Source organism: Panthera uncia (genome assembly GCF_023721935.1).
Source record: "Panthera uncia isolate 11264 chromosome A3 unlocalized genomic scaffold, Puncia_PCG_1.0 HiC_scaffold_11, whole genome shotgun sequence".
In the NCBI taxonomy this organism is placed as follows: domain Eukaryota; kingdom Metazoa; phylum Chordata; class Mammalia; order Carnivora; family Felidae; genus Panthera; species Panthera uncia.
This window is the reverse complement of record NW_026057578.1, coordinates 27,943,311-27,959,263: the sequence shown is the minus strand read 5'-3', so window position 1 is coordinate 27,959,263 and position 15,953 is coordinate 27,943,311. Positions and strand designations below refer to the sequence as shown.

The 15,953-nt window shown below is 42.9% G+C and overlaps 2 protein-coding genes across 4 annotated transcripts in view; both read left to right on the top strand.

Annotated features, from left to right (window-relative positions):
• LOC125936752 (signal-regulatory protein beta-1-like) overlaps positions 1-15,937 on the top strand; it is a 52,300-nt gene extending 36,363 nt beyond the window's left edge. For 2 of the 3 annotated variants that reach the window (XM_049651039.1, XM_049651040.1), the window contains one exon: positions 13,474-15,937. In XM_049651039.1, coding sequence (XP_049506996.1) covers positions 13,474-13,859 — 386 coding nt within the window. In that variant the 3' untranslated portion in view covers positions 13,860-15,937. Of the gene's footprint in view, positions 1-12,693; positions 13,380-13,473 lie in introns of those variants that run through there. The other variant, XR_007462107.1, reaches the window with a different exon arrangement.
• Positions 1-15,953, top strand: part of LOC125936750 (signal-regulatory protein beta-1-like) — a 140,189-nt gene that overhangs the window by 36,440 nt on the left and 87,796 nt on the right. The window lies entirely within an intron of this gene.

Here is a 15,953-nt window from a genome sequence, read left to right as displayed (position 1 = left end):
AATCCAACTGTAAAGTCTTGCACTTGAAGTGAAATGAATGCCCCCAAAATGACTGTGTCCCTTCAATGTATAACTCAATGTCCCGACATAGGCCACCTCCCACAACTCTTTTCAGAACACGGAAAAATTTGCAGACTACTATTTCTTTTGTTTAGGTGTTCCCATGGTGCTATGTCCTCCTTCAAGGACATGTTTCTCAAATCTACCAGTCCCTGGAACAATTTTCTTTGTCCTCGGGCCATTTAGTCCAACTCAAAGGCTCTACATGGCGCGATCACCTTCTTTGAAGCCATATTTCTAATTATGCTAAACTACACATCACATAAAATCTACCCTCTCACCATTTTTAAGGGTACAAGCCAGTGGCCTCACATACATTCACAAAGTTGGGAAGTCAGCACCACTGTGCGTTTCAGGAACTTTTTCAACAACCGAAGCAGACACTTTGCATCCATTAAACAAGAATTCTCCATTCCGTCTTCCCCCACAGCCACTGGTAACCTCTGTTCTTATACTTATAGATACTTTTTTGTATCTATGAATCTGTCTCTTCTAGGTGCTTCATGTAAGTGGAATCATTTATGTGTCCTTTTGTATGTGGCATATATCACGTAGAATGACATTTAAGTTCATCCATATCATAGTACATATCAGACTATTAAGACTGAATATAATTCCATTGTATATATCTATCAACATTTTGTGTATGCACTCATCTATGGATAGAAAATGAGTTCTTTTTCTGGGGCACCAGAGTGGCTCAGTCAGTTAAGTGTCTGACTCTTGGTTTCGGCTCAGGTCATGATCTCATGGTTTTGTAGGTTCGAGGTCCATGACAGGCACTGTGCTGACAGTGTGGATTAGGATTCTGTTTTAGGATTCTGTGTGTGTCTCTCTCTCTGCCCCCCACCCCACTGGTGATTTCTCTGTCTTTCTCAAAATAAATAAACTTAAAAAAAATGAGTTTTTTCTCCTTCCTTTCAGTTATTATGAATAATTCTATTATGAACATGGATGTACAAATGTCTGATTACATACCTGTAATTTGGTGGGTATTTACCCAAGATTGGAATATTTGGATCATATGGTAATTCTATATTTAAATTTTCATGAAAAAAAAAACACTGTTTCCACAGTGGCTGCACCATTTTATATTCCTACCAACCATGTACAAGAGTTTCAATTTCTACAGCTTACTCAATCCTTATTTTCTGATTTTTATTTTCTTGTATTTTGGTTTTGCTTTGTTGTGCTTGATAAAAGCCATTCTCAGGGATGAAGGGGTATCTCATTGTGGTTTGGATTTTCATTTTTCTAATGACTAGTGATGTTCAACATCTTTTCATGTGCTTACTCACCATTTGAATATCTTCTTTGAAGAAATGCCTATTCTAGTCCTAAGTCCTTTTTTTAATTGGGCTGTTCATTATTTAGTTGTTGAATTATAGTTCTTTATATATGCTGGCTATTAATCCTTTCTGAGACACATGCTTTGCAAATATTTTCTCCCATTCTGAGTTCTGTTTCACTTTTGATATTGTCCTTTGCTGCACAAAAGTTTTTTTTTTAAGTTTAAGTATTTATTTTAAGAGAGAGAGCATAGGAGCAGGGGAAGGACAGAGAGAGAGGGACAGAAAGACAATCTCAAGCAGGCTCCACATAGCCAGCACAGAACCCTATGTGGGGCTTGAATTCATGAATCATGGGATCATTTCCTGAGTTAGAATCAGACACATAACTGATTAGCTACCCAAGAGCCCCCACACAAAAGTTTTTAATTTTGACGAAGTCCAAGTCATATATATTTTTATTTTGTTATGTGCGCTTTTGGTTTCTATCCAAGAAATCATTGTCATATTGCCTACGTGGCTCAGTCGGTTAAGCATCTGACTTCAGCTCAGGTCATGACCTCGTGGTCTGTGAGTTCGAGCCCTGTCAGGTTCTGTGCTGACAGCTCAGAGCCTGGAGCCTGCTTCAGATTCTGTGTCTCCCTCGCTCTCTGCCCCTCCCTTGCTCAGGCTCTGGCTCTCTCTCTCTCTTTCTCAAAAATAAATAAACATTAAAAAATTAAATTAAAAAATTAAAGAAATCATTTCCAAACCCAACATCATAAATTCTGCCTACAGTTTTGTCTCTGAATTTTATTGATTTAGCTCTTATATTTAGGTCCCTTTACCCAATTTGAGCTTGTTTATCTATATAGAGTAAGGTGAGGGTTCAACTCCTTTGTTTGCATGTGGATATCCAGTTTTCCCAGCGTCTCATGTTGGAAAGATTACTCTTTCCCCCATTGAATGGTCTTGGCACTCTTGTTGAAAATCTTTTGACCATATATGTGAGGGTTTATTTCTAGGCTTTCTATTCTATTTCATTGCTCTATCCCTCTATTCTTTTCAGTACTATAGTACTCTAATTAATATACTATGTAGTAGGTTTTCAAATCAAGAAATGTGAGGTTTCCAACTACACTCTTTTCCAGGATTGTTTGGTGATCTTGGGTCCCTTGAGATTGCATATGAGTTCTAGAATGGGCTTTTCCATTTCTGCAAAAAAAAAAAAAAAAAATGCCACGGGGGTTTTGATAACAATTGTATTGAATCTGTGGATTGCTTTAGGTAGTATTGACATCTTAACAATATGAAGTCTTCCAATGCACGAAGAGAGGAAGTTTTTCCATTTATTTATGTCTTCCTTCATTTCTTTCAGCAAAAACATTTTACACGTTTTGGTGTACAAGTCTTTCATCCCCATGTGAGACTTTACTCTGAAGCATTTTATACTATTTGATGTTAGTGTAAGTGGAATTATTCTCTAATCCCTTTTGAATTGGTCACCACTCGCTTATAGAAATGCACTTGATTTTTTAGTGTTGATGGGTTTTTTTTTTTCCAAGATTTTCTTTAAATTCAAGTTAGTGAACATCTAGTGCAGTCTTGGCTTCAGGAGGAGAACCCAGGGATTCATCTCTTACATATGACACCCAATGCTCATCCCAAAAAGTTACCTCCTTACTGTCCATCACTCATTGAGCCCATCTTGCCAACCACCTCCCCTACAGCCACCCTCGGTTTGTTCTCTGTATTTAAGAGTGTCTTGTGGTTTGCCTCCCTGTTTTTATCTCATTTTTCCTTTCCTTCCCCTATGTTCATCTGTTGAGTTTCTCAAATTCCACATATGAGTGCGCTCATTTGGTATCTGTCTTTGTCTGACTTATTCAGCTTGGCATTATATCCTCTAGTTCCATCCACGTTGTTCCAAATGGCAAGATTTCTTGCTTTTTCTGGCTGCATAGTATTCCATTGTATATACATACTACATCTTCTTTATCCATTCCTCAGTTGATGGACATTTGGGCTCTTTCCATAATTTGGCTATTGTTGATAGCGCTGCTATAAACATTGGAGTTCATGTGCCCCTTCAAATCAGCATTTTTGTATCCTTTGGACAAATATATAGTAGTGCAACTGCTGGCTCATAGGGTAGTTCTATGTTTAATTTTTTTTTTTATTTTTAATGTTTGTTTTCGAGAGAGAGAGTGAGCTTGAGCCAGGGGAGGGGCAGAGAGAGGGAGACACAGAATCTGAAGCAGGCTCCAGGCTCCGAGCTGTCAGCGCAGAGCCCGACACGGGGCTCGAACTCACGAGCTGTGAGGTCATGACCTGAGCCGAAGTTGGACACTCAACCAACTGAGCCGCCCAGGCGCCCCTCTATGTTTAATTTTTTGAGGAACCTCCATACTGTTTGCCATGATGGCTGGACCAGTTTGCATTCCCACAAACAGTCCAAGTGTCCCTCTGTGTTGTTTTCCTATTTGCATTTTATTTATCTCTACACTAGTGTTTTTTATTTCCTTCATTCTGCTACCTTCAGGTTTATTTTTCCTCTTCTTTTTCTGATTTCTCAAGGTCCATAGTTGTTAACTGAATTGTGATCTTTCCTCTCTTTAAATGTAGGCATTACAGCCATAAATTTCCCTTTAGAGCTGCTTTCACTGCAGTTTGTAGGTTTTGGCAAGTTGTGTTTCCATTTTCATTCATCTCAAGGTGTTCTCTAAATTCCCTTGTGATTCCTTTTTGCTTAATTTTTGCTTTTTTTAAGAATGAGTTCTTTTATTGCTATAAATTTGAGAATATACTATTTCTTGTTCTGTTGTTGATTTCTAGTTTTATTTCACAAACTGTTTCACCAGTTCACTGCTTGAAAAGTCCTTCTTCCAGATTCCAGTAAATTGCCTGCTTCTCAGCCTGTGTAGCAATGGCTCATACAAAAGTTTTTTTACAGTAACTGGTTTCTGTAATAGTCTGGGGATACATATGTGGTAGACAGAACAATGTCCCCCACAAAGAAGCCCGTTTTATAACGCCTAGACCTGTGAATAGTTTTATATGCCAAAAAAGATTTTGCAGAAGTGATTAACTGGAGACTATTAAATGGGGAGATTATCCGAGATTATCAAAGTGGCCCAAATATATTCACAAGAGTCCTTACAAGAATGAGGTAGGGAAGTCAAAATTAAAGAAGGACAGGTGACAAGACAGGCAAGAATTTGGAGTGACTGGAAGATGTGAAACCGTGAGAAAAGGATTGTGGGCAGCTTCTAGAATTTGGAAAGACAAAAACCCTAACTCCAGAAGAAATGCAGCTCAGCTGACCCTTGATTTTAACTCAGCAACACCAATTTTGGACTTCTGACCTCAAGAATTATAAGATAATAAACTTCTGTAGGTTTTGCCATTAAGTTTTAAATAATTCGTTATGGAGCACATTGGTGGTTCAGTAAGTTAAACATCCAACTTCGGCTCAGGTCATGATTTCACGGTTTGTGAGTTTGAGCCCCACGTTGGACTCTGTGCTGACAGCTCAGAGCCTGAAGCCTGCTTCAGATTCTGTGTCTCCCTCGCTCTCTGCCCCTCCCCTGCTCGCGCTCTGTCTCTCTCTCAAAAATAGATAAACATTAAAAACCTAAAAAAATAATTTGTTGTAATAGCATTCAGAAACTAAAATAATATGATTATGATTCAGCAAAGTCACAGGGTACAAAATCAATGTACAGAAATTGGCTGCATTTTTATACACCAATAATGAAGCAACAGAAAGAGAAATACAGAAACTGATCCCATTTACAATTTCACCAAGAACCATAAAACACCTAGGAATAAACCTAACCAAAGATGTAAAAGATCTGTATGCTGAAAACTGTAGAAATCTTATGAAGGAAATTGAAGACGACACAAAGTAATGGAAAAGCATTTTGTGCTCATGGATTGGAAGAATAAATATTGTTAAAATGTTAATACTACCCAAAGCAATCTACACATTCAATGCAATCCCAATCAAAATTGCACTGGCATTCTTCTCTAAGCTAGAACAAACAATCCTACAATTTGTATCGAACTGCAAAAGACCCCAAATAGCAAAAGTAATATTGAAGAAGAAAACCAAAGCGGGAGGCAACACACTCCCAGACTTTAGCCTCTACTACAAAGCTGTAATCATCAAGACAGTACGGTATTGGCACAAAAACAGACACATAGACAAATGGAATAGAATAGAGAACCCAGAACTGGACCACAAATGTACGCCCAACTAATCTTTGACAAAGCAGGAAAGAGCATCCAATGAAAAAAGACAGTCTCTTTAACAAATGGTGCTGGGAGAACTGGACAGCAACATGCAGAAGGAAACTAGACCACTTTGTTACACCATGCACAAAAATAAACTCAAAATGGATGAAAGCCCTGAATGTGAGATAGGAAACCATCAAAACCCTAGAGGAGAAAGCAGGCAACAACCTCTTTGACCTCAGCTGCAGCAATTTCTTATTCAACACATCTCCAAAGGCAAGGGAGTTTAAAGCAAAAATGAACTATTGGGATCCTGGAGGGAAGATGGCGGCGTAGGAGGACGCTGGGCTCACCGCGCATCCTGCTGATAACTTAGATTCCACCTACACCTGCCTAAATAACCCAGAAAACCGCCAGAGGATTAGCAGAACGGAGTCTCCGGAGCCAAGCGCAAACAAGAGGCCCACAGAAGAGGGTAGGAAGGGCAGCGAGGCGGTGCGCGCTCCACGGACTGGCGGGAGGGAGCCGGGGCGGAGGGGCGGCTCGCCGGCCAAGCAGAGCCCCCGAGTCTGGCTGGCAAAAGCGGAGGGGCCGGATGGACTGTGTTCCGACAGCAAGCGCGACTTAGCGTCTAGGAGGTCATAAGTTAACAGCTCTGCTCAGAAAGCGGGAAGGCTGAAGGACAAAGGGAGGGAGAGCTGCTGAGCCCCCAGATGGAAGAGCTCAGCTTGGCGGGGAACAAAGGCGCTCGCCAGGGCCATCTCCCTCGCCCATCCCCCAGCCAAAATCCCAAAGAGAACCAGTTCCTGCCAGGGAACTTGCTCGCTCCGTACAAACACCCAACTCTGTGCTTCTGCGGAGCCAAACCTCCGGCAGCGGATCTGACTCCCTCCCGCTGCCACAGGGCCCCTCCTGAAGTGGATCACCTAAGGAGAAGCGAGCTAAGCCTGCCCCTCCTGCCCCCGTGCACCTTGCCTACCCACCCCAGCTAATACGCCAGATCCCCAGCACCACAAGCCTGGCAGTGTGCAAGTAGCCCAGATGGGCCACGCCCCCCACAGTGAATCCCGCCCCTAGGAGAGGGGAAGAGAAGGCACACACCAGTCTGACTGTGGCCCCATCGGTGGGCTGGGGCAGACATCAGGTCTGACTGTGGCCCCGCCCACCAACTCCAGTTATACACCACAGCACGGGGGAAGTGCCCTGCAGGTCCTTACCACTCCAGGGACTATCCAAAATGACCAAACGGAAGAATTCCCCTCAGAAGAATCTCCAGGAAATAATAACAGCTAATGAACTGATCAAAAAGGATTTAAATAATATAACAGAAAGTGAATTTAGAATAATAGTCATAAAATTAATTGCTGGGCTTGAAAACAGTGTACAGGACAGCAGAGAATCTCTTGCCACAGAGATCAAGGGACTAAGGAACAGTCACAAGGAGCTGAAAAGCACTTTAAACGAAATGCAAAACAAAATGGAAACCACGACAGCTCAGATTGAAGAGGCAGAGGAGAGAATAGGTGAACTAGAAGATAAAGTTATGGAAAAAGAGGAAGCTGAGAGAAAGAGAGATAAAAAAATCCAGGAGTATGAGGGAAAAATTAGAGAGCTAAGTGATACACTAAAAAGAAATAATACACGCATAATTGGTATCCCAGAGGAGGAAGAGAGAGGGAAAGGTGCTGAAGGGGTACTTGAAGAAATTATAGCTGAGAACTTCCCTGAACTGGGGAAGGAAAAAGGCATTGAAATCCAAGAGGCACAGAGAACTCCCTTCAGACGTAACTTGAATTGATCTTCTGCACGACATATCATAGTGAAACTGGCAAAATACAAGGATAAAGAGAAAATTCTGAAAGCAGCAAGGGATAAACGTGCCCTTACATATAAAGGGAGACCTATAAGACTCGTGACTGATCTCTTCTTTGAAACTTGGCAGGCCAGAAAGGCTTGGCACGATATCTTCAGTGTGCTAAACAGAAAAAATATGCAGCCGAGAATCCTCTATCCATCAAGTCTGTCATTTAGAATAGAAGGAGAGATAAAGGTCTTCCCAAACAAACAAAAACTGAAGGAATTTGTCACCACTAACCAGCCCTACAAGAGATCCTAAGGGGGATCCCGTGAGACAAAGTACCAGAGACATCACTACAAGCATAAAACATACAGACATCACAATGACTCTAAACCCGTATCTTTCTATAATAACACTGAATGTAAATGGATTAAATGCGCCAACCAAAAGACATAGGGTATCAGAATGGATAAAAAAAACAAGACCCATCTATTTGCTGTCTAAAAGAGACTCATTTTAGATCTGAGGACACCTTTAGATTGAGAGTGAGGGGATGGAGAACTATTTATCATGCTACTGGAAGCCAAAAGAAAGCTGGAGTAGCCATACTTATATCAGACAAACTAGACTTTAAATTAAAGGCTGTAACAAGAGATGAAGAAGGGCATTATATAATAATTACAGGGTCTATCCATCAGGAAGAGCTAACAATTATAAATATCTATGCGCCGAATACCGGAGCCCCCAGATATATAAAACAATTACTCATAAACATAAGCAACCTTATTGATAAGAATGTGGTCATTGCAGGGGACTTTAACACCCCACTTACAGAAATGGATAGATCATCTAGACACACAGTCAATAAAGAAACAAGGGCCCTGAATGATACATTGGATCAGATGGACTTGACAGATATATTTAGAACTCTGCATCCCAAAGCAACAGAATATACTTTCTTCTTGAGTGCACATGGAACATTCTCCAAGATAGATCATATACTGGGTCACAAAACACCCCTTCATAAGTTTACAAGAATTGAAATTATACCATGCATACTTTCAGACCACAATGCTATGAAGCTTGAAATCAACCACAGGAAAAAGTCTGGAAAACCTCCAAAAGCATGGAAGTTAAAGAACACCCTACTAACGAATGAGTGGGTCAACCAGGCAATTAGAGAAGAAATTAAAAAATATATGGAAACAAACGAAAATGAAAATACAACAATCCAAACGCTTTGGGACGCAGCGAAGGCAGTCCTGAGAGGAAAATACATTGCAATCCAGGCCTATCTCAAGAAACAAGAAAAATTCCAAATACAAAATCTAACAGCACACCTAAAGGAAATAGAAGCAGAACAGCAAAGGCAGCCTAAACCCAGCAGAAGAAGAGAAATAATAAAGATCAGAGCAGAAATAAACAATATAGAATCTAAAAAAACGGTAGAGCAGATCAACGAAACCAAGAGTTGGTTTTTTGAAAAAATAAACAAAATTGACAAACCCCTAGCCAGGCTTCTCAAAAAGAAAAGGGAGAACCCAAATAGATAAAATCATGAATGAAAATGGAATTATTACAACCAATCCCTCAGAGATACAAACAATTATCAGGGAATACTATGAAAAATTATATGCCAACAAATTGGACAACCTGGAAGAAATGGACAAATTCCTAAACACCCACACTCTTCCAAAACTCAATCAGGAGGAAATAGAAAGCTTGAACAGACCCATAACCAGCGAAGAAATTGAATAGGTTATCAAAAATCTCCCAACAAATAAGAGTCCAGGACCAGATGGCTTCCCAGGGGAGTTCTACCAGACGTTTAAAGCAGAGATAATACCTATCCTTCTCAAGCTATTCCAAGAAATAGAAAGGGAAGGAAAACTTCCAGACTCATTCTATGAAGCCAGTATTACTTTGATTCCTAAACCAGACAGAGACCCAGTAAAAAAAGAGAACTACAGGCCAATATCTCTGATGAATATGGATGCCAAAATTCTCAATAAGATACTAGCAAATCGAATTCAACAGCATATAAAAAGAATTATTCACCATGATCAAGTGGGATTCATTCCTGGGATGCAGGGCTGGTTCAACATTCGCAAATCAATCAACGTGATACATCACATTAACAAAAAAAAAAAAGAGAAAAACCATATGATCCTGTCAATCGATGCAGAAAAGGCCTTTGACAAAATCCAGCACCCTTTCTTAATAAAAACCCTTGAGAAAGTCGGGATAGAAGGAACATACTTAAACATCATAAAAGCCATTTATGAAAAGCCCATAGCTAACATCATCCTCAACGGGGAAAAACTAAGAGCTTTTTCCCTGAGATCTGGAACACGACAGGGATGCCCACTCTCACCGCTGTTGTTTAACATAGTGCTGGAACTTCTAGCATCAGCAATCAGACAACAAAAGGAAATCAAAGGCATCAAAATTGGCAAAGATGAAGTCAAGCTTTCGCTTTTTGCAGATGACATGATATTATACATGGAAAATCCGATAGACTCCACCAAAAGTCTGCTAGAACTGATACATGAATTCAGCAAAGTTGCAGGATACAAAATCAATGTACAGAAATCAGTTGCATTCTTATACACTAACAATGAAGCAACAGAAAGACAAATAAAGAAACTGATCCCATTCACAATTGCACCAAGAAGCATAAAATACCTAGGAATAAATCTAACCAAAGATGTAAAAGATCTGTATGCTGAAAACTATAGAAAGCTTATGCAGGTAATTGAAGAAGATATAAAGAAATGGAAAGATATTCCCTGCTCATGGATTGGAAGAATAAATATTGTCAAAATGTCAATACTACCCAAAGCTATCTACACATTCAATGCAATCCCAATCAAAATTGCACCAGCATTCTTCTCAAAACTAGAACAAGCAATCCTAAAATTCATATGGAACCACAAAAGGCCCCGAATAGCCAAAGTAATTTTGAAGAAGAAGACCAAAGCAGGAGGCATCACAATCCCAGACTTTAGCCTCTACTACAAAGCTGTAATCATCAAGACAGCATGGTATTGGCACAAAAACAGACACATAGACCAATGGAATAGAATAGAAACCCCAGAACTAGACCCACAAACGTATGGCCAACTCATCTTTGACAAAGCAGGGAAGAACATCCAATGGAAAAAAGACAGTCTCTTTAACAAATGGTGCTGGGAGAACTGGACAGCAACATGCAGAAGGTTGAAACTAGACCACTTTCTCACACCATTCACAAAAATAAACTCAAAATGGATAAAGGACCTGAATGTGAGACAGGAAACCATCAAAACCCTAGAGGAGAAAGCAGGAAAAGACCTCTCTGACCTCAGCCGTAGCAATCTCTTACTCGGCACATCCCCAAAGGCAAGGGAATTAAAAGCAAAAGTGAATTACTGGAACCTTATGAAGATAAGAAGCTTCTGCACAGCAAAGGAAACAACCAACAAAACTAAAAGGCAACCAACGGAATGGGAAAAGATATTTGCAAATGACATATCGGACAAAGGGCTAGTATCCAAAATCTATAAAGAGCTCATCAAACTCCACACCCGAAAAACAAATAACCCAGTGAAGAAATGGGCAGAAAACCAGACTAGACACTTGTCTAAAGAAGACATCCGGATGGCAAACAGGCACATGAAAAGATGTTCAACGTCGCTCCTTATCAGGGAAATACAAATCAAAACCACACTCAGATATCAACTCACGCCAGTCAGAGTGGCCAAAATGAAGAAATCAGGAGACTATAGATGTTGGAGAGGATGTGGAGAAACAGGAACCCTCTTGCACTGTTGGTGGGAATGCAAATTGGTGCAGCCGCTCTGGAAAGCAGTGTGGAGGTTCCTCAGAAAATTAAAAATAGACCTACCCTATGACCCAGCAATAGCACTGCTAGGAATTTATCCAAGGGATACAGGAGTACTGATGCATAGGGGCACTTGTACCCCAATGTTTATAGCAGCACTCTCAACAATAGCCAAATTATGGAAAGAGCCTAAATGTCCATCAACTGATGAATGGATAAAGAAATTGTGGTTTATATACACAATGGAATACCACGTGGCAATGAGAAAGAATGAAATATGGCCTTTTGTAGCAACGTGGATGGAACTGGAGAGTGTGATGCTAAGTGAAATAAGCCATACAGAGAAAGACAGATACCATATGGTTTCACTCTTATGTGGATCCTGAGAAACGTAACAGAAACCCATGGGGGAGGGGAAGGAAAAAAAAAAAAGAGTTTAGAGTGGGAGAGAGCCAAAGCATAAGAGACTGTTAAAAACTGAGAACAAATTGAGGGTTGATGGGGGGTGGGAGGGAGGGCAGGGTGGGTGATGGGTATTGAGGAGGGCACCTTTTGGGATGAGCACTGGGTGTTGTATGGAAACCAATTTGACAGTAAATTTCATATATTAAAAAAATTAAAAAAATAAAAAATAAATAAATAAAATACTTTGAATATGGAAAAAAAATGAACTATTGGGACCTCATCAAGATAAAAAGCTTCTGCACTGCAAAGGAAACAATCATAAAACTAAAAGCAACCGACAGAATGGGAGAAGATATTTGCAAATGACATATTAGATAAAGGGCTAGTATCCAAAATGTATAAAGAACTCAACAAACTCCACACCCAAAAAACAAATAATCCAGTGAAGAAATGGGCAGAAGACATGAATAGACACTTTTCCCAAGAAGACATCCAGATGGCCAAAAGATACATGAAAAGATGCTCAACGTCACTCCTCATCAGGGAAATACAAATCAAAGCTACACTGAGATACCACCCCACACCGGTCAGAGTGGCTAAAATGAACAAATCAGGAAACTACAGATGCTGGCGAGGATGTGAAGAAACGGGAACCCTCTTGCACTGTTGGTGGGAATGCAAACTGGTGCAGCCGCTCTGGAAAACAGTATGAAGCTTCCTCAAAAAATTAAAAATAGAACTACCCTATGACCCAGCATACAGGGATTGTATTTACCCAAGGGATACAGGAGTGCTGATGCATCAGAGCACAGGTACCCCAATGTTTATAGCAGCATTTTCAACAATAGCCAAAGTATGGAAAGAGCCTAAATGTCCATCAACTGATGAATGGATAAAGAAGATGTGGCTTCTACATACAATGTAATACTACTTGGCAATGAGAAAATGAAATCTGGCCATTTGCAGCAACGTGGATAGAATTGGAAGGTATTATGCTGAGTGAAATAAGTCAGTCAGAGAAGGACAGATATCATATATTTTCACTCATAGTGGATCTTGAGAAACTTAACAGAAGACCATGGGGGAAGGGAGGGGGGAAAAATAGTTATAAACAGAGAGGGAGGGAGACAACTCATAAGAGACTCTTAACTACAGAGAACAAATTGAGGGTGGATGGGGGGATGGGGGAGAGGGGAAAGTGGGGGATGGGCATTGAGGAGGGCACTTGTTGGGATGAGCACTGGGTGTTGTATTAAGCCCAACTGGAATAAACTATATTTAAAAAAATAAAATAATATGATTATGATATAAGAAAAAAACCCACAGATTTTTGAAAGAATATTTTACTTCTCATTTAACTTCATGTTTGTGTGTGTTGAAAGCTCTGCCCATCACTGCCACTCAGTTATCCAGGCTGCTAGAACAGACCCCAGCATGTGCACGTGCTAGTGAAGGAGGGAAGTTGATCCATAGAGGTTCCAGAAGTTAAACACACAGCCCAGAAACTACATCCATCACTTCCGCTCACACACAATGGTCTAAAGAAGTCTCACGGCCCCACCTAATGCAAGAGACCAGAAAGCGTAACACCCCAAGGGGCCAGAACACAGACAAGCAGGATCATTTGGCAAAGCACGACGCTTTCAGAGAGGGCTGGGGCCGTCCGCCTGCCGTGTGCCACATCACTGAATCTCTCTGTGTTTTGCTTTCCTCGTCTGTAACAGGGTCTCGTGTGACAGGCTCGTCGCGAGGGCTACATGCCGTGTACACGCAGCGGGCTGGGCTCACGGTGTGCACTCAGTGAAAGCTGTTGTGGATAAATACTTGAGCGGACGGACAGGATCGCACAAGGATGCTAAATAGCTGTTTTGTTCTCCCCCCAGGTGTGGCAGGTGAGGCGGAACTGCAGGTGATCCAGCCCGAGAAGTCGGTGTCTGTGGCCGCCGGAGAGACAGCCACTCTGCGCTGCACCCTGACCTCCCTGCTCCCCATTGGGAAGGTCGAGTGGTTCAGGGGCACAGGGCCAGGCCGGGAGTTAATCTTCAGTTCTGTCGGATACTGCCACTCCCCCCGAGTAACAACTGTTACAGACATCACAAAGCGAAGCAACCTGGACTTTTCCATCCGCATCAGTAACATCACCCCAGCAGACACGGGAACCTACTACTGTGTGAAGTTCAGGAAACGGGCTCCGGATGTGGAGTTTAGGTCTGGACCAGGCACCCAGGTCATCGTGAGCGGTGAGTATCGCTCCTTCCCCTGGTTGTGACAACAAGTCAATAAGAATGTCCTCCATCGCTTGGGCAACAGATAAGGATCAGGTGCTTTGGCGGGTGCCCCTGAATGAGCCCCTTCCACGGATCAGGGACGTTGAGGCCCGGAGATGTTGTGCTATTTGCTGAAGACACCATGGCTGATAAACGGTGGGAAAATCTGGAACCTCAGTCTGCAGGCTCCCAGCTCTTCCCTTTTCCAATCCTGACCAGCCTTCTGGTTCCAGCGATGAGGGACTGAAAGTCTGAGTGACTTTCCCAGTCACAAGGCCTCACTTCACCCCTGTCTCTGGAGAGACCTCCGCTTAATGTGGCCAGAGTTCTCCTTACTCAGCACTTACTGAGCACCTGCTGTGTGCATTCTGGGCTCTGGATGCTGTAGACGTAGCAGAGAACAGAACAGCCAAGGACTTTTCTCTCATGAAGCTTACGTTCCCCTCCCTTCCAATGCGGGTAAATGCACCGAGGGCAGGGAGGCGGGGAATGTGCTTCGTTATAACCGTTCAGAAATATCACAGGGAGAAGAGGCACAGCAGCACTGTTGACTCTGCTACCCCTGCTTGGAAGAGATGCCCGATGTAGGTCATTCGCTGGGGGTCTTTTCGAAAAATGCTCCCGTGATACAGGAACTGACTCTTAACGGTAGCAACCGAGTCTCCCTATACCCCCAGACATAGGGAGGAAACGGGGCTTTACCCTGATTGTGAGGGTGTCACGCAAGTTCCCAGTGGGTGTGTCCCTTGCCTGGTCACCACAGCCAGTACCAGTGCCTGGACTCCCAACCAGGTCTGCGGTCCTGGATCTGGGACCTCTGAGGAGTCATCCCCACATTGGGCTCGGTGTCGTCGCGTGTCTATGACAACACAGCCCCACAGCGCCGCTGCAGGGACTGAGTGAGCGAATGCATGTAAGTTGCTTACGACAGGACCTGGCACGCGGTGGCTGTCCTGCGAATGCTGGGGACATACCACGGACCCCATCACAAGGCAGGCACGGGCCTGAAGGAGCTGAGGGTCAGGGAGTCAGCCTAACATCAGGGGCCCGAGACACTCTCAATACAACCAATCACAGCGCTTTGTCCCTCTAGGGGGGTCAGGGCTGCTGGTGTTTTCATGACTTGACTTACTCATGTGACACCTCCTACCTATGTCCTCAGAATGTTTGCTGAGTTTTAGAAAGGAAGTTGAACATTCACAAATACACATATCTGCAATATGTGCCCTCTGACGACTGTTCTAGAAGGTGTTTGGTAATAAGGGACAATTTGGAGACCCCCTATAGGACCTTCTGAAATGCCCTCCCTCTCGAGTCACTGATGTGTGTGTTCCCAGGACACAAGAGGGCTTCTGCCTGCTCCGTAGACCAGTGTCTCTGTCCTTGAAATTGATTCACGATTGAAAAATTAACCATCTTTGGCTTTCTCAGCACTCCGTGATCTTGGTGTTCAACCCAACACTGACCCAAGAGAAGAACGCAGATTCAGAAAAACAACCCCTCGTTCCCTCCCTCTCAGACTCAGGGATTGGAGATGAGACCCTATGGAATGTTTGTGGAAAGACTGAAAACTAGAGTAAATTCACAAATACCTGAAGGGAGAGCTCCAGGTGTAAGTTAAGTTTGGGATAAAGACAGATCCGAGTTTGGTCCTGGAGAAGCATTTTCAGTGTTAAATTCAAAGCGAAACTGCCTGTATTTGCCTCACGTGCCCCTCACTCCCACCCGAGTAGGAGAAAGGCCTGCGGTCCCCTCTCACCGGGGGCGCTGGGCTTGGCCACGTCCAGGCCTGTGGGCGACTGGCCACCTGGTTCCGGCTCTCCTGGGGGCCCCCTCCACCCCTGCCCCCACCCCTGCACTGACGGTTGCACACGCCCTCTGAAGTCGGTAAGGTGTCCAGGGAGGCACTTTGGAACAGTGGAGACCAAGAGTGACACCCACCAGAAATGTCCTTCCTGTGCCCAGATTGGTGGGAAGTCCCCTGGCAGAGAAGACAAGGGGGACTTTGAACTGAGGCTGGAATTGCACGCGGGCCCTGCCCCTGACTCAGTCTCCGACGCCGCCCTCCCAACACTATCAGCAGGGCTAAAACATAA